General features: G+C 32.2%; 3 protein-coding genes across 3 annotated transcripts; 1 reads left to right on the top strand and 2 right to left on the bottom strand.

The window, feature by feature from the left end:
- Window positions 1-217: 217 nt before the first annotated feature.
- Window positions 218-6,215, bottom strand: LOC105330889 (protein Mo25). The gene is made up of 8 exons (XM_011432826.4): window positions 6,076-6,215; window positions 5,327-5,483; window positions 4,506-4,670; window positions 3,820-3,938; window positions 3,485-3,653; window positions 3,193-3,318; window positions 2,796-2,939; window positions 218-2,392 (listed from the first exon to the last, which is right to left on the bottom strand). Exons 2-8 carry the CDS (start codon window positions 5,435-5,437, stop codon window positions 2,204-2,206), a joined length of 1,023 nt encoding a protein of 340 aa, XP_011431128.1. The 5' UTR covers window positions 5,438-5,483; window positions 6,076-6,215; the 3' UTR covers window positions 218-2,203.
- A 47-nt stretch (window positions 6,216-6,262) lies between these two features.
- On the top strand, window positions 6,263-14,833 carry LOC105330880 (flavin-containing monooxygenase 5). Its single transcript, XM_011432813.4, has 10 exons — window positions 6,263-6,462; window positions 8,656-8,825; window positions 9,252-9,428; window positions 9,685-9,811; window positions 10,633-10,803; window positions 11,105-11,213; window positions 13,055-13,204; window positions 13,466-13,651; window positions 14,156-14,289; window positions 14,485-14,833. Exons 1-10 carry the CDS (start codon window positions 6,263-6,265, stop codon window positions 14,660-14,662), a joined length of 1,602 nt encoding a protein of 533 aa, XP_011431115.3. The 3' UTR covers window positions 14,663-14,833.
- Window positions 14,834-16,770: 1,937 nt separating this feature from the next.
- On the bottom strand, window positions 16,771-21,567 carry LOC105330898 (dnaJ homolog subfamily C member 3). The gene is made up of 11 exons (XM_011432835.4): window positions 21,373-21,567; window positions 21,162-21,272; window positions 20,833-20,957; window positions 20,529-20,603; window positions 20,202-20,342; window positions 19,693-19,874; window positions 19,268-19,493; window positions 18,523-18,643; window positions 18,059-18,191; window positions 17,621-17,766; window positions 16,771-17,276 (listed from the first exon to the last, which is right to left on the bottom strand). The coding sequence occupies exons 1-11, from the start codon at window positions 21,467-21,469 to the stop codon at window positions 17,137-17,139; spliced, it is 1,497 nt and encodes a 498-aa protein (XP_011431137.4). The 5' UTR covers window positions 21,470-21,567; the 3' UTR covers window positions 16,771-17,136.
- Between the last annotated feature and the right edge of the window lie 426 nt (window positions 21,568-21,993).

Genomic DNA, 21,993 nt, shown 5'->3' on the forward strand with positions numbered 1-21,993 from the left:
AACAATGATCTATTTTATTGTTTATTTAAATGGCAAGTTACAATATGGACTGTGGAGATATCATATTTCTCCTGATCATCTAGTGCAAGGAAATTCTTATTGGCAATGTAGCTTACAGTCAAGAAACCAAATGCATGTACCAGTACATGTATTTGCAGGTCTCTAGGACTGCATCCAGTCTAGTGCTACTGAACACACAAAAAAAGACAACAAGACATTTTTACTTAAAATATTTATAACAGACTTATTTTAACATAGTATATATACTGATCAAGTCAAATTCTATTCTATATTCTTAAATATTGCAAATAAGTGAGTAAAGCTTCATTTGATTTTTTTTTTTTTAAAGTTGCCCTTACAGTGTTTCTCTAAAATTTTGTTTCAAAATAATTTTATTCTTGACATTAAAAGAAAATTGTAAGAAATTTTTTTCAAAATAATTGTTGAAATTTTTTTGGGGGATACATGAACCTATTCTCTCAATTAATCTCAATTAATGGATCCTAACTCTGCAATTACATCAATTGCACTATACAATACAAACTCATTTGTCCATATACACATTAACATCTAATAATTTTTGTGCATTCGAAAAAGTAAATTTACATTGAATTTTTTTGTCATACATATAAATGTATCAGATAAATACAAGTCCAACATCACAATAATCACATTATGCATCTAAAGCCCCATCAATATCCCACAAACATTCACAACTAGAAAGGAACTTCCAGTTGTATGGAACAGAATGCTGGAAAAAAACCTGGAAATACATCTTAATGACGTAAAATAAAATATATTCTAATAAAAAAAAAAGACAATATAGAAAAGAAATTCTCAAAGCTGGAAAGATACCCACAGATGAACATTCAATGACATATTTTTGTCATAAAATTTAGACATTTTTTAAACAGCTAAAAGAAAATTTTAAATATTCTAACGGTAGCATTATGTCAAGCAATTTGCCACCAATTTTAGAAAATAAAAAATCCTGCAAAGATGTGCACAAATTTAAATGAAAGAGTTTAATGCCTGGGTAATTTGCCTTAGGACAGGGGTTATAAAATTGATAATGAAAAGAGAAAAAAAATCCAACTTCCAAATGATTGGTTTAAACCTCTACCTAATTCAGATACATTTGCAAAAACACATACATGTACTTTAATTATAGCACTAAAGTAAGAAAACAAATAACACAGCGATGAGTACAGTAATGGAATTAAATATGCAGTTAATATTAGAACTATCTACTCATACAAAAGTACACTTCTGGTCAAATAAAGCGACCTTGGATAATGATTCACCAGTTTCATCTGAACTCAAGAGTCTTAAGAGAAAAAAAAATTAACAAGACTTGATATTAGAATTACTGTCCATGCTTTACTTTAAGAAATAGAAATAGGAATCATTTGTGTGCGTTCGATTTACAATGTAAAAACCTGGACTAGTTACCGTGTTGACAGATGAGCAAACAGAGAGGTATTAAGTGCTGATAAGTAATACATGAACGATTGCAAGGCCTGCCACATATTTATTTGCCAATTATTGAAAAACATACTTTATTTTTCATAAAAAATGTTAAGCAGTCTTTATCGTATCGCTAAATCTTTTTTAATTAATATGAAATATCACTGTAGTGTATTTGAATTATAAAGAATAGAAAGATTTTATTAGATAAAATTATTTTTTATATATGATCTGGATATATCAATAATATAAAAAAAAATTGACAAATAAAAACCTTGAAGGTATGACTTTCTCAAAAGGAACAAGATATAATTCAATTTTTAGTAAAGAAAATTGGAATGAAAACAACAAGTGCTTTAAATCTTGACCCATTAGAACAAAGCAGAGAGCATTCCAAATAATTTTTTCTATAAAATTTAATAAATAGAACAGCTTGGCACCAAAGATCTAGCACTTGAGAAGAGTCCGGTCCTCTTGATGGAACACTTAATTGGGGATATTAGGTCTTGGGCACGAATCACATTCCTTTATGCATCCTATATGTACATACAGCAAAGCGAATCACCATCATTTGAAATTTTACGAATCCTGAATGATCAGTATAAAGAAGTGTGCAAGCTCCTTGCGGATGTTTCGAGGAGGTGACTATTTCATATATTAGTAACACGGGCAGAAACTTCTTTGTGACTGAGGTTCCTCTGAAGCTAGACTCCATCGTTAGCTAAAAGCCCTGCTACTATGATGTACTTGTTTCATCGGCTTTGAGTTCTTTTATTTGTTTTATAAGATATGCTTTCTCATCATTGAATTGTTCGTCATCTGATCTTTCAGTGTGAAATTTGGTTAAAAAGTCCACAAGTTTATCCTTATTCCTTAACAGTATGTCGAGAATGGGCTTGGGTTTGTTTGGATTTGCTACAAACACCTGCAAAAGGTACATGTGATTAACAAACCTGACAATACATGTACATTAATATGGTATGTGAATATCTGGTGTATATTTAAAAATATTAACAACCAATATGTACACTGCAAATTATTGCAGAATATTTTCAATATTTTTATTTCTAAATGGGAGCTTCTGATAAAGCTTGAAATTGTACATAATGTACTCATCTAGAAAATAATAATAATTATCAAACTGTTTCTTTTACATTAAAACATACATTCATAGCTACCTTGTGATTGATATACATGTATACTGTCACTCATTAAAACTGTTTGCAACAAAAGGTTAAAATATCAAGGTGTAGATAATATTGTTGTTTTAGATTCATAAAATTTCAGTTTAAAATATGCAAAGGCTACTGTATTTTGTACATTAGTACCTTAAAAACATGGAAGGCTTCAAATTGAATATTGCGACTCTTTTCTCGTAACATGGTCATCATCAGTTTCAGATTTTCAGGGTTGCTGATGTATCGAGTCATGGTTGTGAAATTATGACGATCTAACAACAGTTCTCCTAGTAACTGAAAAAATCACAGGAAACTATTATCTTAAAGAAATGATCGGATATGATGTTGAAAAAAATACATATATACCTGAATCTCTATGCACATAATTTTATCCAACACCCTAAGCACAGTGCATATTTCAAAGATATTTGTCCGTTTTCTCTAGGGTATTAAATGAACTGCGATACAATTAACACAAAAATAATTAGCACATTATTAGTGACAATGATATCTGTGTACAATAAAAAAATCAGACTAAAACACATACCTTCAGGGCCTGACGGCGAGTGACATAGTTTTCGGAGTTGAGCAATCTCTGGTAGGACGTAAATACTTTCTCATAGTTGTTCTCCAGGAAATCTGCAGACAGCATTTTGTGCTTCACCAGCAGCTCCTATCAAAATTGAAATAGAAAAAAAACTACTTTATCTTTTCACTATTAATGAGCCTGATGATTCTTTTGAATTCAAGTAAAACAGTAACTAACAGATTATTTTTGGGGACGAGAAATCAAGACAAGATAACCATAATTATAAAGCCTTAAATTTTTAGACACATACCTTAAATGTTGAAAATGCATCCGAGGCTATATCAAATGTAGAAACCTCCACATAATCAAAGAAACTGTAGAACTCGGGAGAGAACAGCATTATTTTGGCAAGAGCTTCATATCGACAGCATTCCCTCAACATCATTCCACAATTGAGAGCTATTTCCTGATTCTCATATCTACAGTAAAACTTTCATGGTCAGGTACGTGAAAGTATTAAATGTAAACCACACATATCAATGTTATACATTTCTCCATTAAGTAAGTACCTTGACCTATATATTAAGGATATTTCATAATGCTCACTTTGTCCCAAATATTATAGCATTACATATACATACATACCCCTTCATAAGATCAAACAAAATCTCTTGTTTGGTAACAATGTATTCAACTGTGGGGGTTCGAGACCCAATTTGTCTTCGCAACAGGTTGTTGAAGATGGCAACCACATCTTTTCTGCCCTATGAAATTAAATTCTTTTTGTAAACTTTCATTCATTTTTCATAATTTTATCACTTTTCTTTTAATTCAAAAATTTATATCCAAAATCATTTTTTGGCTTCATAAGAAATACATGTATCCACTAAAGATATGAATGGATTTTAAGATTTTTAAAATACCTCAAAGTAGAGTTGTAACAATATATCAATCGTATTGATTGTGAGGGCCCACAATACCATATCATATTGTCACATGTGTATTGTGATACACAATATGAATTAATTTTCATTGACTTTATAGAATAGTTACATGGTACACATTATCAAAGACATTAAGAAATTTTAATTGAAGTTGGTTATAATTTGTAAGTTTTGTTTTAAGCAATTGAATTTTATTTCTCTACGATATAGTTTGTTGATTGATTTTGTAAAAAGATGACACATTTGCTTTATGCCATATTGCTCTGTAGGCAACATAGATATCAGTAAATCTAATACTTAACAACTATATTGTTATATATGATGTATCACATTAATATATCATGATAAGTATAGTATAAAGTGGTAGCCGGCGATGCTCAAGCCTACCTCAAAGTCTATCCGCGGGAGTTGTTGTACGAGGGTCAGCAATATGTGGGTGTTGTATATTTCCTGGGAGAGCTGAGCCACAAGCTCAGATTGAGGTTCCTGGTCACCAGCCCCATACAGAATGGTCTTGATGGCTGACAGATTCTTGGAAACATCTTCTGTAGCCTAAATCAAAGGGACATAACCATGCATAACTTAATAAGATATAATAACAAATAAATGTATCTCATGGTTCATTTAATAAAAAATATTTCCTTATGGCAATGAAGTGCTATCATATTTAGATTGAGTCGATCACATAACCACGCAATGTCACAGCAACTTGCTACTTGACTGTGTATCATTTATATTACTGAGTATGATAGTAAACTGCTGGGGGGGGGGGGGGGGGGGTTAAAACAATTTATTCTATTGCTGAAATTGACATACACTATATGACACAAATGATTTTTAAAAAAACAATTCAATTTTTTCATAATACATTGCTGCAAATTTAGAAGTTGATGCAACTGTGAGCATTCAAGGGTTTGGGGTGAATGAACTTTAGCAATTACTGGTACATGAACATGATCAAAAGCCAAGCAGACAGTACATCAAATCATATTTGTTGTCATATAGGATATCAAATAGATCAGATGAACTTATCATACCATAGCCATTGCAAGTCTGTTTCACACATCTTTATCAAATAAACAATAAAATTTGAATGTTCAATTTGTAACAAATTCTTACACTTTTATCATAAACGATATCATCTTTGTAAATTTGTTACAGATCAACAATTCACTGAGGAGATAGTTGATCTCTGATTGCATTCTCACCTTGTCAGCTTTCTTTTCTCCTGCCTGGCCTTTAACTACAGCCCCTAGAGCCTCCTTCAGAGATCTCACTAGTTCCTGAGGACTCTTCTGGGATTTCCCAAAGAGGGGCATGGCCTGATTTCTACAAGAAGTAGGGTAGAAACTGCTACGCTGTTACCTAATTCAAAAGAAGGGTTAAGCGTTGTAAGATAGAGTCTGCATGATGTTAAAAAAAACCCTGATTCATTCACGTATTTTACTCATTTTCAAGTAACTCTGTCCACTCTGCAAGTCGCATGACTTAAGAAATGAGCATTCTATCTATAACACATTTAATAATGTTGCAACATGTTATGAATAAATATGAAAAACTACATAAAACAACAGAGAAAGCGCAAACTTTATCAAATCTGCATTCCTATTCCGGGTTGCAATTTTGTTCAGAGAAAATTTGGATTATTTAAACTTCGCGTTCATAAAGGACACATAAAACGTTAAAACACATCTAAAATACCTAGATAAAAACGAAATAAATAAAGCATTCGTATTATGAATTTTGTAATAATCATTTAATGAATGGAATTTGGAGAATTTATAACCCATCATGACGACAGTGCGTGAAAATGAAACGGATTTTATTTCATTTTTCATCTCCTATAGGATTTTTTTCCCCATGATATTTGTAATCATTGTAAGTATTTAATATATTCAAAGGAAAAATATTTTCCTTTTGTTCTCCGCGCTTGTAAACGCCCAAAACAGGCACCTACCCGAATGGATGTCAACTCGGCCAGTAACTCGATGAACACAAGAAGTGACGTCAAAAAATACAAGGACTGCGCAGAGTCGGAAATGGATATCAAAGGGCAACAAATGCACGTGTTTTAAAAAGCTGTCTGCTCGATTTTTCACGTAGTCAACAGTAGCATTGGAATGTGGTTCGTGGGTTGACTTTAAATGAACAAGACAATGTCGTCAAATCCTATAGAAAGCACCGTCGATGTTGTCGTCATTGGTGCAGGGATTTCAGGCCTTGCTGCAGCAAAATGTCTCCTGGATGATGGATTTAAAGTGACAGTTTTGGAGAGATCAGGCGACATTGGTGGACTCTGGACTTACAGAGAAAATGACTATGGCGTTATGCGATTTACTCACATGTAAGTACAGTAATGTCATATATTTCATTATTCTTTCTCTTATCAATTAGCTGAAATGGGGTCCGGCTGAAATGCTATAATTTATTATACTGTAATTATCATGATTGTTGAAATATATGTCGTACGTACAGCAACAAAGATTACATCTAAGACTATTAAGAAGATTATCTTAATCATGTTGACACCAAATGGCTAAAAGGGATATAATACATAGCCCATTCAGGATGTACATGTATAAGGGGAGGGGGTATATAGCCTACATGTACATGTATATGTACTATATAATAATTTGTACGTTGTAATTAGACTTCAGCATCTCAGAATAAATGAAGTTTTTTTTAATGTTCAGTATTTTACAGGAAGATACATGTATATATCCATCTTAAGGTCAAGATCTAGTAAATGAAAAATGCCTACAGGTTTATGAAATTCAAGATATAAATTCTTTTTATGATGCTTCATAATAATATCTTTGTTTTATAGGGTGTACCGGGGCTTAAATTTTTGGTAAACACAATGAAAAATCATGTTTTAAACAACCATTTTCTGTGAAATATGATGGATAAAAGTAACAAATCTCAGAGTTTTGTCCAATTTTGACAAATGAAATATATCTAGAATGCCTACAATCTCTCCAAAAACGGCATTAAACAAGCTCTTTACCTCCTCTTTAAAACGATGTCAAATTGAATATAGGTACCGGGATTACTTTTCCTGTGATAATATATAGAATATCCAAATATTTTTTTATTTTCTACATAATTCCTTGAAAGCCGTAAAATACAGGAAAAGATTCATCAAGTCAATTATGACGTCATAATGGTTTTAGCACCAAAAAGACAGTCTGGAATCATTTACTAGATCTTGACCTTAATTCAGAGTTGGATAGAATTAATGCATTTGATTCTCTAGCTGTCAGTCAGCTTTCAGATGTTGCATTTTCAAAAAGCTAAATGACTATAAATGGATTAAGCATTTGAAGCAGATTTAAATCAAAGTGGTAAATTTAAATTGATGCATGATGCTAGGTTTTACACATATTTGAATTAAAAAAAAGTATGTGCCTTGCATGGATGATGAATATGACTGATACATGTATAGCAGGGCTGTCATAACACTTTTTGGCATAGGGACTCAGTGCGAGATCCCTCCCAAATTGGAAGATTATTGACTTTTTTTGTCAAATTGGGAAAATTTAAGATACTTATATATCAAAAGATATCATTCTATATATCAGAGAATATTCTAAAAATTGAAGTTTTACAGCTCAAATTTTACTTAACTACAATTTTTTATATACCCAGTCTAATATTTGTGATATACATGTACAGTAAAGCACAGTTATAGCAAACACGCTTATAATGACTTGACACTTACAGCGACTAAGTGATTTTCATTTCCCGTGACTGTATTATATGTTGTGAACTTGACAGATATAACGAATTACATGTATGCTTATAACGAAGTGAAATTGCCCGTCCCTGGCACTTCATTATAACCGTGTTTTACTGTATAGGGAATTTGTAGATGAGGAATTTGGGAATTTCAGTCATGCAGGAGGTTTTTAATTGGGAATGATTGACTCTGTTTATTGGACCTAAATCAAAGAGATTGACTGCCCTGTATAATTTTTAATGAATAAAACGATTAAACATTTTATGTTTCATGAGAAGGTTGATCCACTTGCAGGGATTGAACTATATGATTATGAGTCCTATATATCCATACTAGTAATTAAAACAAAAATATAATGAGAATTACTGTATATAGAATTATTTATGCCCTGTGTTATTTTTGCCCTTCTTCACTTGCAAACGGTGGCAAATCTGTGTTTAAAGAGAGATAATTTGATAGATTGGAATTCGACTAGTCTTAAATTTGCCCGCTGACAATGATGGCGAAAGGGGGGAAAATATAACAGGTGTGAATATTTCTCTGTATACAGTAATTACACTAAGGATGTAAGGTTGTTAATCTCTTAATCGATAAATAGTTTGCAAATTTTTTGTATCATGGCAAAGTACTTGATTGCTCATTTGTTGATTGCATGAATTGCCTATTATACCTTAAATTAATACATGTACAAAGTCTCACTCCCTTATGATGTGAATTGCTAGACCAACTATATATTTAATTTAAAAAGATTTTGATTTCTGTATTTGTATACTAATGAGTTATGATAATATGTTTTAGCAATGTATCCAAGCACAACTACTGCTTCTCAGACTTTCCGTTTCCGGATGATGTTCCGGACTATCCACACAACAAGGACATGGCAAAGTACATCAAGGACTACACTGCTCACTTCAAATTACAGGAGCACATCAAGTTCTTTACCAAAGTGAAGGGATTGGAGAAAACAGGTAAACATGGAATGGCAAGAAGACTAAAATATCATCTCTTACTATTGTTACTATTGCTGTTATTTATTTTAGTTAATGTAGAAGCACATATTTTCGTTGGGTCAAAATTTCGTTGTTTTTACACCGAAGAAAATTTTGTTGGCATTTAATTTCGACATATCGTTATCTCTTTGTATTTATTTATACTCGGGTTAAAAATTTGTTATGGATTTAATTTTGTTGATATATACTGCCAACGAAAATAACGAAATTAAATCCTCAACGAATATTTCTGCTTCAACAGTATTATATTTGACCTACTTTTAAAACATACTTTTTAATTTTTTTTAAAATCATATTTCTAACTCTTCAAGTGGTGCTGCACATTATCTTTAATGTATTTGTATATACCGGTATATGATTAAAAATCTGTTGATTCAAACATAGAATCTTCAGAGAAGGGCACTTTATGGAAGGTGCATTGTCAGAGAGTAGAAGATGATGGAAAAACTGTCAAATCTCCAGAAGAGGAGGAGATAATCACAGCACGATATGTGGCCATTGCAACTGGACATCATGCTAGTCCAGTGGATCCAAAGTTTAGGGGCGAAGAGACTTTTAAAGGTATCTAGTGTATATATACATGTTTATAATATATACACCTATATATGTCTGTATATGATTTAATATGATACTTTTAATTTCCAAAATTATTGGTTTAAAAGAAGCAGTATTTATTATTTATGAGATGTAAAATTCCTTTCAAACACAATTGCTTTGTAAATATGCAGATAAATACAATTGTATAAATTAATTTGTCACTGTTGCAAAACCACTGCAGAGCAAAACAACATTTTTAATTTTTTATTACATCTTGAAGGAGAGATTATTCACAGTGTGAAATACAAGGATGTAATCTATAATGGCATGGAGGGTAAGAGAGTCCTGATCATCGGAATAGGGAACAGTGCAGTGGATGTAGCTGTCAACTGTGCTAGCCAAGGAAGGTGAGGTTACATACATGAAGGTTTGATCCTAACCTGAACAGGTGAAATACAATGGCACATACGTTCATGAAGAAGCTAGATTATCTGGTCAAATACAAACTTTTCTTTGATTGTTACTCACTTTTTTAATCTTGCCACAGTAAAAACCACTTTCATTTTAGTTGATGATTTAAATTCCACATCATATTTACCGTTAGATGAATTTGTATAATTCTTCCTTGCATTTGTTCAGAAGTAAAATCAATATTCTAGCTGTATTCTGCATGAACATGGCCTGGATCCCTAGCCTCTATAATCTAGGACAATTTTGAATATTGATAATTTTTTTTTTATTTATGTATTACTCTTTGTAAAACTAAAAAAAAATCTCCCAGTCAAAATACTTAAAAAAGAAAAAAGTTCAAAGTTTTAACACATTTCAATTTCTAATCTTCAAGCTAACCAGTAATGTGAGACAGCTATGGTCTTTAGTAAGAGTTGCTGGCCTTGAAGCACAGTGTAAAGGGGTTTTAAACTCAGTTGTGTTGTAAACAATCAAACAGTTGAAACTCCTATATCTATTCTTCTTGATTATCCTTGTTCAATCAATTTGGTTGAAGTTGTAATATGATGTACATGTATGTGAATTGCAAAAATGATTGGAATAAAAAAAAATTGATATATGATTTAAGATTGAATGAAATGTATACATATCACTATTAATAATTGTTCTTTTTACTCTTCTTATTAGCAAATTTTGTTATGGGGTTGAGCTACATATAACTTCATCCCATTAAGTAAATTTAAAAAAGTGAACAACAGATTATTTGATTTTTGTACAGGTGTGAATCAGTCTATATAAGTACAAGATCTGGAGCCTGGGTAGTTCCTAACTATCTGTTTGGACTTCCAACTGATTTGTATGCATGTAGAGCTTTCTTCTACATCCCATGGAAGGTGGGATCAGCAATATTTGAGAATATTGTGAAACTTATTTCTGGACCTCCAAAAAGGTAAACTTAGATATCTTTTTTACATTTTTTAATGGTACAGTAAAACATAGTTGCATTGAATATGCTTATAATGAAATCACACTTTACATATGGAGATCCTGTTTATTATTAAGTAAAGTTTGAGGAATTGTATCATAGACTTATTGGATTAAACAAAATACATGTACGTGTAATGGAAATTGTTTGTCCCTGGCATTTTGTCATATAGCATGTTTTTCTGTAGTTATATTCTCAGGGTGTCAGCAGAGAATGTGAGAATTAAGATTTACCAATAAGAAGGCTTATTACCATTGAATTGTAGGTGGAACCTAAACCCTAAGATGAGGCTCCTTCAGACCCAGCCCACGGTCAGTCCCTGTTTGATCCATCACATCCAGAGACATGACATCCGAGTGGTGTCCAATGTTCAGGTACCTAGACTTACAATACTTTGTCATGGTTAATTCCTTATATTACGCGAGTACTTAATTCTGCGATCCCGCTGTTTTGTATCAAATCGCGAAAATATAAAATTGCAAACTCAGAACATTTTTTCTTATTTCTTATAGTTCTCAACTCTTAGAAAATAATGGCAAGATTTTAAAATCCGCAAAGGGTACTTCTAGCAATTTTATGTGGGTATTAATTCCTCATGTTTAATTAAGAATCTACAGAATACTGTACCGCTCATAGTAATACAGTTCCTTGTAATTTCTTCACAATTAGGAGATACTTGAATCAATTACGGCTGAGTTAAAAGGAGATAAGTTTGAGGTAGAGCATAAGTTATATGTTAGTATTCAATTTTAAAATATAGTCAGTCTACTTTTTTAGTTTAAAATAAGTTATTCCATTATACCCAAATATGATAAGTGTCAAATACATACTGTACGTGGTTTGCAACAATAAGATTACATGTATGTTGCATTGCAGTGATAAGAATTTGGAAACAAATGCTGCATTGATCTAATTCTTTGATACAGTGTACATGTATGTTGTTTTTTGTTGCTACTTCAGGAAATAAGAACAAACAGCCCTGTGAAGTATGGAAGTATTAACAGTTTTTGGTTTTTATCGTACTAATAACAATGCCTCCATATTATTTTCTAACAGCATGTGTGTTGGTGGTGAAATCACATGTATAGTTTATTACTTTTTTTTAAAAAGTATTTATACCTAATGGCTCTTTTGTATTTGAGATTGCTTTATTTATTCAGTTGATACACTATGTATATACCAGTCATGTATATCTCACTGCACGTTAGTTTATTCATGATTTTTTTATTTGCATGATTTTAAACCTGTAGCCTCTTTGGAGATAGCTTTTTAATTTTGCCTCTAATCTTCAGCTATCAGACCTATCAGTGCAAGTACATGTTTACATACATGTATATTTAATGTAGAGGATATCTTTATTGTGTGATTTTATATTTGCCTTTTCCAACTCATTGAAATGGTGTATATATCTGTGAGGGTTGCCAGCCATCAGGGTCAATCAGATATTGTCAATCATAAGCTATTCCTTGGGTGTTGTACATTTTCTCAAGCATTTTAATGACCCTAACATGATTAAGCAGAATTAAAGAGTACATGTATATTAAATAGGAAGTGCTTCTGTGCATCTGAGTTAATCTGCTGGTAGATGGAGAGGAGTAAAGAGCTTGTACAGAAGAGGATATATGGTTTATTCTTTCATTTCTGGGACCCATAATTACTGCGGGTGGACCATTTGAAACTTATACATAGTACCTAGTCCAGGAGCAGAGGCTCAGAATAGAGAGTTCAGATTATAGGTGTTAAACAGTGGTTTCAGACAAAGTGTTGAGACATAAGGGTTAGCTTGATGAAAATTATATTTGAAAACAGTTAGAAGCAATTGCTTTCATTCATTTTGATCAATCATATTTTGATTCAGTTATTTAGAAATGTGGGAAACATTTATAAGAAAAAATCTTATCAGTGGTTTGAACCCACATTACATATTACAATAACATTATCTATAATGTATTCACAAATTTATGAAGCATGTAGGTATATTTCTTATTGAATTCTGAAACCTGGTACATACATGTATATTGAAAAAGTTATTGATTAGAAAAAGAGTTAAATGACTGACTGATGAGCATATGAATCTCGAAGATACACACATATACTAAAACAAAATCAACACAGTATAAATTAAGAATACCAGTGCATGAACTTATATTGTTTATATATCCAAAAATATTTCTGAAATGTGGTTTACATTAGATACTAGCTGTCTGTGTTTCAGAGCATTGATGGATCGAAGGTCACATTTGTGGATGGCCAATCAGCTGACTTCGATGTTATTGTGAAGTGTACAGGGTACAAGATTGATCTCCCCTTTTTGAGCGAGGACCTAAAGAAAACCATTTTAGATGAGGATTCAAATTCCATAAGAGTATGTCTTAAAACATATAACTACTACTTTAATTAATATATAGCTATTTTTAGGGTGTTCCACATGTTGTATAAATTGATTTTTCTTTAGCACATACTGATACATTCAAATGTTTAAACCAAAATAATACTTAAAATGATAATTAGCAAAATGTGATGTAAAATGCAAGGGAGGTTGCTTTTTGCGCGAGTATGTATTGTAAAAGCAGACAAATAGGCAGTTTGACAGTATGTGAATCAATTCCTATCTCATATTTTGCAGCTTTACAAGAATGTCTTTAACCCAGAAATCGGCCATTCTTTGGCATTCATTGGTTTTGCCCAGCCTGCGTCAGGAGGACTTCTGTCCATGTCTGAAATTCAGGCCAGGTGGTTCACAGAGCTTGCCAGAGGGCGCTGTAGTCTGCCTACACCACTTACCATGAAGGAGGACATACGGGAGGATGAGGTAAGTGATTAAAAGATTCTGTAAGTTATCACATCTCAAGACAAAATATATTATTTCTGTTGTAGAGTATCATGATTTCTTTTCAAAATATTGTTTAAGGTGGTATGGGACATCTTCATGTTGTGATGTATTGTTTATCAAAATAAACAATAAAATGAAGTGTAATTATATGAGTATAAGTTTCTTTCCCAATATTGTCACCTTAAATTACTGCACAGCACAGAGGGTTAGAGAGCTGAATTCAAGTCTGTAAGTCTTGAGTTCGAATCCGACTTGGGGTTTTACAATTTTTACCTCTCCAAATATTTTTATTTTAAAAGCTAACAATCTTAAAATTTTAAACTGGTGAAAGTATTCTAATTATAATGTACTTTAATCCACATTAATATTGACAGATGTCCCCAACCACCTTAAGTTTCAGGAATTGCTTATTTTTTAAAATACCGGTATTTACATAAAAGTAAATTACATGTATTAAAACAAGTGTCTGAATTTTTTCTGTAGGAAAAAGTGAGATCCAGGTATTATCATTCCAACAGACATACAATTCAGAAAGATCCTATTCTGTACAATGATGATATAACATCCATGTTTGGTGCTAAGCCAGAGCTTCTAAAGAATCCAACACTAGCGTGGAGGTAGAGATTATCTTATCATAGAAAAAAATATTTCAAGGTCAACATCATACGATTAAATTCAATTTCTTTTTAACTTAAGCAAATTAAAGCTATTTCCTAAATTCTGCTATACTGCAATAGTACATAATTATGCCTTTCTGAGACTGTCAGAGAAATACATAATTAATGATAACATTTTTCTCTTTACCATATCAGACTTCTCTTTGGGTCTTGTGGAACCTACCAGTGGAGACTGCAAGGGCCAAATGCCTGGAGTGGTGCTAAAGAGGCGGTCCTTAAAGTCCCAGTCACAGGGATGTGGCACTACACCGGTGTGGCTTTGGTGGTGCTCGTAGGATTATGGCTGTTGTACATCCTGTCATTTCTGTTTTGACTGTAATACATGTATCAGTGCTACCCCTCAGATCAATGGAGACACTGAGTTGTTAGCAATGACAATGAACTGTGATAAAACATGTGCAATATACCGGTATCATTATAAACTAATATGCAGGAACTGAGTCATTTACAGTTGTTCTTTTTAATCTATTTATTAGAGTTATAATAAATCTTTTCAAGAATTTAGTTTTTGTTTTGGTATGTAAATGTATGTCAGGACCCTAGGCCTACTATGTTGGAACCCAAGTTACCCTATAGTAATCTATCTTTGTTGGCTCTCCCCCAAGGGCCAACTCTAACACCAAGGCAAAGGACATGGAGTGATCTTCAATTAAGTGTTTAGTTCTGAGTTTCAAGTCACAGCAGATCTTGAGCTATTTTTCACTCCCCTTGTCCCTACCTGGCTCATACATGCAAATTGTCCATAGGAAAGTTTTATGTAATGATTCAGAAGTAAAATCATAGTCCAGAGCATTTTTCTCTCCGCTTTGCCTCATCTGGTCATACTTTAATCACAAAGACTGACAAAGTGCTCATAGGTAAATCATACTTCAAAGAAACATAAGTTTTTAGGTCAAGGTCAAGGCAGAGTTCTTTGTAAATATCATTCCCTCAACATATTTTCTCCCCTTCTATGCCATTTCAGGCCCATAGTTTACACTCAAAGTACCTGTGGGACAGTGTGATTACCTTGATGTCAAAGATCAAAATTAAATGAGATTTTTGTGTAAAATCTATCTCTTCCTTGAGCTTTGATATCAATACATGTACTAGTATTTGAAAGTACTTTCCACAAGTTTTCATCCAGAATTCATTACCTATGATATTTAAAAAAAATTTCAGTGTGGATTAATTTTCTGGTAAACACAAAACAACTGTTTCAGGTGATTCCTTTTCACGACATGGTTGGTATCCTGAGTAAGAACTAAACAAATGAATAAGAAAACAAAATTTTGTATTACAAGCATTATATTTTATAACATCTTGATCAGTAACAATAAATTCTCTCAGTGAGATGACATATTGAAGCCAATGCCTGAAGCAATGGTATTGCAGGACAAACAAACAATCACGTTTTTATTTATCAGATGCATAGACAAGTTTAGTGTCAATCATTTCATTATAATATTTCAATTCAAACTTTTATCACACTATTATTCTATCCTGCACTTAAAATTTTCTAAGTACTGACATTATCAAATTTCAAAACGTTTCACATGTTAAATTCATCATTCACAAAACATGTAAATATACATGTAGTTTTTTGCATGTACATGTAGTTACTAAATAAGACGTATCTTAGTTCACACACATAATAATTAAATCTACTGTAAATTAAATATTTACCAAATCTTGGAAATCAAATAAATTTCTAGATCTTAATTTTTAATTCCATTTTTACTGGCATATAATAAATGTACATGCATTTCAACATAATTCTACACATTGAAGGAATTTTTTAATGTAAAAACTGGTGGAAATAGATGAAGAAAACTTGTGATATAATACACCCCCTGAGTCGATATCAGCTCTATAAACATTTTATCACATACACTGATTGCGCCTTGATGTTCTGATAAAAGAAACAACCATACACAGTCACAGTTCAGCATCTGATGTCAAGGTTGGTGTGATTCTAGTCATTTTTACTATGCAATTTCACTTTGGATTTCTTCAACAAGTAACAAACAAAAAACAACATAAAAGAGAAGAAAAATATGGTTGAATACTGAATACACTGAGTATGCATTCAAAGGCTCCCTCAACAGATTGAGATATCTTGCGTAAATTTGCTATAGACCCTATAAAGCTTACCCAAAAGCAATGTTCCAAGTTGGACCCGAAATTTTATCAGTGTTTTTTTAAATTTCATTCGTACAATTCTTTTCTATAATTCATAAACTTATTAAAAGAATAGCTAGTGTAAACATTTAAACCTAAAAACTTTCACATCTGATTCACAAGTTTCAATATATTATATATCCCATTAAAACATATTTAATGAAACTTAAAGTTCCTAGTGTACACCTACAAAATCAATTCATCTCAACAATATAAGAATTCAACAAGTTGAATGATTCTCTTATACAAAAACCTCTTAAATCGTAATGCATGAATTTTAACTCTTTTTCATATGCTTAATCCATAAAAAGTCAAACACAAAAACAAAACATTCATACAGTATATATCACAAACTAGGGCAATCTTGTAGCACACTTAATCACAGACATATAACCCTCTCGGCATTTATCAATATATTCATTTACACATGAATGCACACTGTGTGTACATCAATGACTCTGATATCAAATGACACGTGTGAGATCCAACATACCCTCATATATAAATGATGTTATCCTCACTATTTACATTTCCCCAAAAGGCAAACACATTCACAGCACAAGATTTTGGAATTTCAATAAATATTTCTAAGTTGTCAGTAAACTGTCCTAAATTATGGGCACCTCGTTAATTAAAGTTGAACTTGAATTTGAATCCTCCGCCTCCGAATGGATTAAAGCCTTCATGCCAGAAGGGGCCGCCACCTCCATGTTGCTGTTGTTCTGGATCGAGAGGATCTTCTCCATTGTCAAACTTCTGTCGCTTTTCTACAAAACCACAAAACATGGTGAATCTCTAATCTTCAATAAATGCATATGTATCTTGGTATATTGTGTGAAGTATACCGGTACATATAAATTCAAAAGCTGTTACAATACCAAACTAAGAAATTTTATATCACAGAAGAATGCATATTAGATATAAGTTATCTCCCTTTTTCATAATTTATCTTTTGACAGAGATGAATATAAAATTTGAAGATGCTCTTTGAAAAAATGTCAGGTACATGTATATGTAACATGAATTAAGTCTGTGAAAATAAATAAATTCTCTATATCTGAGATCATGAACTGCTTGTGTAGTTAATATTAAAACAGGAAAACAAACTGACCTGGATCTGTTAAGACTTCTTTGGCTGCTGCGATATCTATGAACATCTTCTCTGCTTTGGCCTTATCATCCCCATCGTATTTGTCAGGATGCCATATAGCTGCCAACTTTCTATATGCTTTCAATATTTCTTTCTTTCTTGCAGTTCTATAAGATACAAGTGTTAAATAAAACAGAGTGATTGCAAGTCTTTATAGTGTGACTTATTATAAGCTACATGCTTTTTACATCTTCTTTCCACTTTTAACATTTAGACACCTCTTAAAATTTTCTGCCTATTTTGAAAATATTTTTTCTTATCAAAAAGCTACAAGCCAAAGAGCAATCAGGGTAAGAAGGCAATATAATTAGGAAAACTACTACATGATAAACTTACATGTTTAGATATTAGAAAATTGTGTTCAGCTTTAATACATTTGATTAATAAGATTCTTCATACCTTTTGACTCCTAATATTTTGTAATAGTCCTTCTTTTGTGATTGTTTAAGCAATTTCTGTGCTTTGTTGAGTCCCTCCTGAGCCCTTCGATTTCCTTCCTCCATATTTAATGCCTTTTGGAAGTCATTGATGGCTGAAAATGTTTGGGTGTCAAAGTAAATTCTCATAAATTTTTGCATAATATTTGATAAAGTATGTTAAAACGTTGCCAACAGAGGTCTTAAAATTACTTTGTTTAAGCCGTAAATATGGCTGAGTTCGTTATATACAGCAATTTTGTATAGGTTTATATAAAAACTTTGCCAATTGCCTGGACATGCATTCGCTATAGTTGCTAATTTGCTATATTTGTGTTTGTTATATTTAAATTATTCTGTATTCGCTCTTTTTAAATATTTATTGTAATCTAGAGTCTCCATTTATTGTCATCTATAGTCTCCATTTTACTGATTCTCTACCCGTACCTTCTTCCCATTTTTCACTTGCCAAATAGGCTTCCGCTCTGTCCATTAAAGCCTCTACATTCTCTGGATTTTTGTTCAGCAACCTGTTGCATATCCTTAAAGCTTCTTGTATGTGGCCACCCTAAAAATATCCCTCATGAATGTTAACAAACATATTACAAGGCACTGAAAATCATTATACCTCTGACAAAGGGATCAACCAAAGGGAAAACTATCAAATACCAAAGTTGCTCTCACTAATTATCTTAGCTTTCTTAATATAATTTTGCTCACCGTTTGAGTAGTCAGTTTGAAGTCAGTTTTTAGATACATATTACTGTTCTTCTCCTAACACTAAAAAGTTTTATGAAATCATGTCTTCAGTCGATTATATCACATTAAGAAAACTGTGTTTCTTTATTTCAAAAATTAATCATATTGTTCGTTCACCCCACTTACTTTCTTGAACTTTACAACTATATTGTATATATGTAAATATGTTTGTTCTTCTTATGTACCTCTTGTACCATTATATGGTGTTGAGTGAAAATAAACTGAACTGAACTGAGTAAAAGAAGAATACAATAAAAGATATTGAAATTGTATATAAAATTCCTTGTTTCATTAACTGCAATTAAAGTAAATCTTATCAATTATAAAGTATAGTAAATTCATATCCAAACCTTTCCTACTAACTTATTACTAAAAGGTATACAATACTAGTGCTTCAAACTAGGTTAAAATTTCTATCGAGTGAGTTAAATACCTTTGCATTACAATGGCAGAGGTAGCCTTGTCCTTTGAGCTGGTAGAACTCTTCGTTTGGCTCAGTCTTCATGAATTGCTTGGCTTTGTTCAGGCACTCGTCGTACTGACCATTGACCTTGGCCTCTTGCGCAGCGTTAATTTGTTTGACTAATTTCTTCACCTTTTTATAATGGGGCTGACACTGCTTGTCATCAGGGTCAAGCTTTAAACATTCCCTGATTTGACTGCAAAACAAAAAATAAATTTCAGAATAATTGCTATACGGTAGTTATCTTTTTAAAAAAATTCTTTCATAACTTCATAACTGATTTATCATTCAATTACATGTAAGTATATGACATGTTATCTTGAAAAATTTATATGGACGACAAAACTCCACATTTTAATGGTTGTTGAGGCTTTAATCAAGATAAATATACTTACATTAATGACTCCTCTGCTTCTCCAAGCTTGTAATAGAGGTCGCTCATCTTGTAGAACGCAGGTCTGTTGTCACTGCGAAGTGAAGTGGTAGGACGGATGTCACTGATGGCCTTGTAGTATTCCCCCATCTGTATGTAGCATTCAGCTCTAGTCTCATGTAAACTAGGATCCCAGGGGCATTTCTATTGAAATTTAAAACAATTGATGCATTTGTAAAAATCTGCATGAAAGGTAGTTTTAATCCAATCTAATTATGCTGAAATCATCTGATAAGATCTTTGTCATGTTCTGTGCAAGGTACCTAGATAATCAAATATCAATTGATCAACCTTCAAATAAAATTTTTAAAGTATCTTAAAGAATAATTTATGTTAAATAACCTGTTTTATTTCTAAAACCTTGCTATTACAGGGCTTAAACCAAATACTGATTAAGTTGAGTAACCACAACGGCAACAATCTGCCACTTGTGACATTATTTCGCTAACATGTCTCTAATTAAAGTTGTACCTCTATGACCCTTCCTAAAATGTCCACAGCAGTAGGCAGCTGACCATGTTCAAAATACATGTAGGCTTCACTGATGTCTCTCCTCAATTCAGCAATAGCATTTAGTTGTGATAGAGCTTCATCATTTGGGCCTCTCTCAATCTACATGATGTATGAGAATGTACACTTTGTGTTGGAATTTTAAATAAAATTCATATCAATTATGATTACTGTAAGAGAATTGACATTTAAAGATTTTTATGTCTAAATAATGAGAGCTCAAGAGCCAGCCCAAATATCTCTGCCAGGTTAAATATTGTCAACTGAAAATTATCTGTGAAAACTTACCACTGATTTAAAATCTTTTTCAGCATCATCTAGTTTTCCTTGTTTTAACAATACATTTGCTCGTTGTATTCTTGCCTATAAAATAATAAAATAACAGTTCTTGAATCTATAAAATATGCTGTTTATAGCAAACTCATCCAACTTTACAGTAAAAACATTACATCATTATGTTAGCAAAATGCAAGTTATAAAGATAATAGAGTTAAAATTGCATCATGATGATGATGCTGATGATGAAGGCAAATGAATGAATGAATAAACTTTAATTTATTTCCATAAACTGCTGACACTCTTTAAAACTTACAGCTGTAAAATCTGGTTTTAGTTCTATGACTTTAGTTAAGTCAGGCAGAGCAGATTTTGATTTTCCCATGGCTAGAAAAACAGTAGCTCTTCGAAAATATGTCAAATAGTTGTTAGGGTCTCCATCTGAATAAAAAATCAAAAACCTTGAATAAAATAAGAGAGGGGGGGGGGTCATATAAAATGCTCAATTAATAAATTCATACAGTGCATGTGAGCGAGAGATATAAAGATAGGAAGATAGAACAAATGTTAAGAAACACAATAAGCTAAATAGAAAATTTCAAACGCATATGAGAGAGAAAAGAGAGGGGAGAGACTATCACTTACCAACAGCTGAGTGATAATGCTGAAGGGCTTCTGCCAGCTGCCCAGCAGCCAATAGTTTCTTTCCCATCTCCAAATGTTGTTCTACCTCCATGCTGTTCACAGCATATGATCCTGACCGATTTAATAAAACAAATTAAATATCAATGTAGATTTATGCAAACGAAATAACAGAGAAAACTCGAGTTGTGATCAGAGGAAATTCAAGACATACCTTTTAAGTATACATCAAGTAAAAGAAAGATGAAGAGGGATTTGGTAAATATGACAACTCCTCCTATATTCATATCCGTAATTTTCTCTTCGATCATGTTTGATAAACTCAAAGAAACATGACAATAATATCGATAACCTAGTCCGTCAACTTTTTTCTCGACTCTTCTTCTCTTGAAAACAAAATAAAGAACTCGTGGTCTTCTATGATTGGCCAAAAGAATAACTTCCGGGTCATTCAATTTAAATTTCAAGTAACTCGTTCATAAAATATTCAAGACCAATAAACCTACTACACGTAGCATATTTAATGATGTGTTTCATGGGGATTACTACAGGAAAAGCAATTTCTGACTTCAAAATGGCACATTTTATTATGAAGGATCTAGGTAGTCATAATGAATGAACAATTTGTCTCGGGTTGTCGCATATATTTATAGACTAGTCCCTGTTCGAATACTCAAACACCGCAAACAGAGCAGAATATAAAAATAATTGATGCATGACAGCGAACCCTTGCTCATAACATTTCAAATACTGTGTATTTATAATATGTCTATTGAAATTCAGTTCATTGTACTGTCTTTAATAGTATTTATTTGGGTTTTTTTTATAACAATAC

The sequence above is a fragment of the Magallana gigas genome, chromosome 8 (assembly GCF_963853765.1).
Source record: "Magallana gigas chromosome 8, xbMagGiga1.1, whole genome shotgun sequence".
Classification (NCBI taxonomy): Eukaryota; Metazoa; Mollusca; class Bivalvia; order Ostreida; family Ostreidae; genus Magallana; species Magallana gigas.

Excerpts from the sequence above, each read along its gene's own strand:
- LOC105330880 (XM_011432813.4), top strand. The coding sequence starts at position 6,263 with ATGAACAAGACAATGTCGTCAAATCCTATAGAAAGCACCGTCGATGTT. Across the intron at positions 11,214-13,054 it reads GAGTGGTGTCCAATGTTCAG|AGCATTGATGGATCGAAGGT; the intron begins GTACCTAGACTT and ends TCTGTGTTTCAG. Across the intron at positions 13,205-13,465 it reads AGGATTCAAATTCCATAAGA|CTTTACAAGAATGTCTTTAA; the intron begins GTATGTCTTAAA and ends CATATTTTGCAG.
- LOC105330889 (XM_011432826.4), bottom strand. The coding sequence starts at position 5,437 with ATGCCCCTCTTTGGGAAATCCCAGAAGAGTCCTCAGGAACTAGTGAGA. Across the intron at positions 3,939-4,505 it reads TCCCGCGGATAGACTTTGAG|GGCAGAAAAGATGTGGTTGC; the intron begins GTAGGCTTGAGC and ends TTAATTTCATAG. Across the intron at positions 2,393-2,795 it reads AAGCCTTCCATGTTTTTAAG|GTGTTTGTAGCAAATCCAAA; the intron begins GTACTAATGTAC and ends TACCTTTTGCAG.
- LOC105330898 (XM_011432835.4), bottom strand. The coding sequence starts at position 21,469 with ATGATCGAAGAGAAAATTACGGATATGAATATAGGAGGAGTTGTCATA. Across the intron at positions 20,343-20,528 it reads AAAAAGATTTTAAATCAGTG|ATTGAGAGAGGCCCAAATGA; the intron begins GTAAGTTTTCAC and ends TACATCATGTAG. Across the intron at positions 17,767-18,058 it reads AAAATATTAGGAGTCAAAAG|AACTGCAAGAAAGAAAGAAA; the intron begins GTATGAAGAATC and ends TGTATCTTATAG.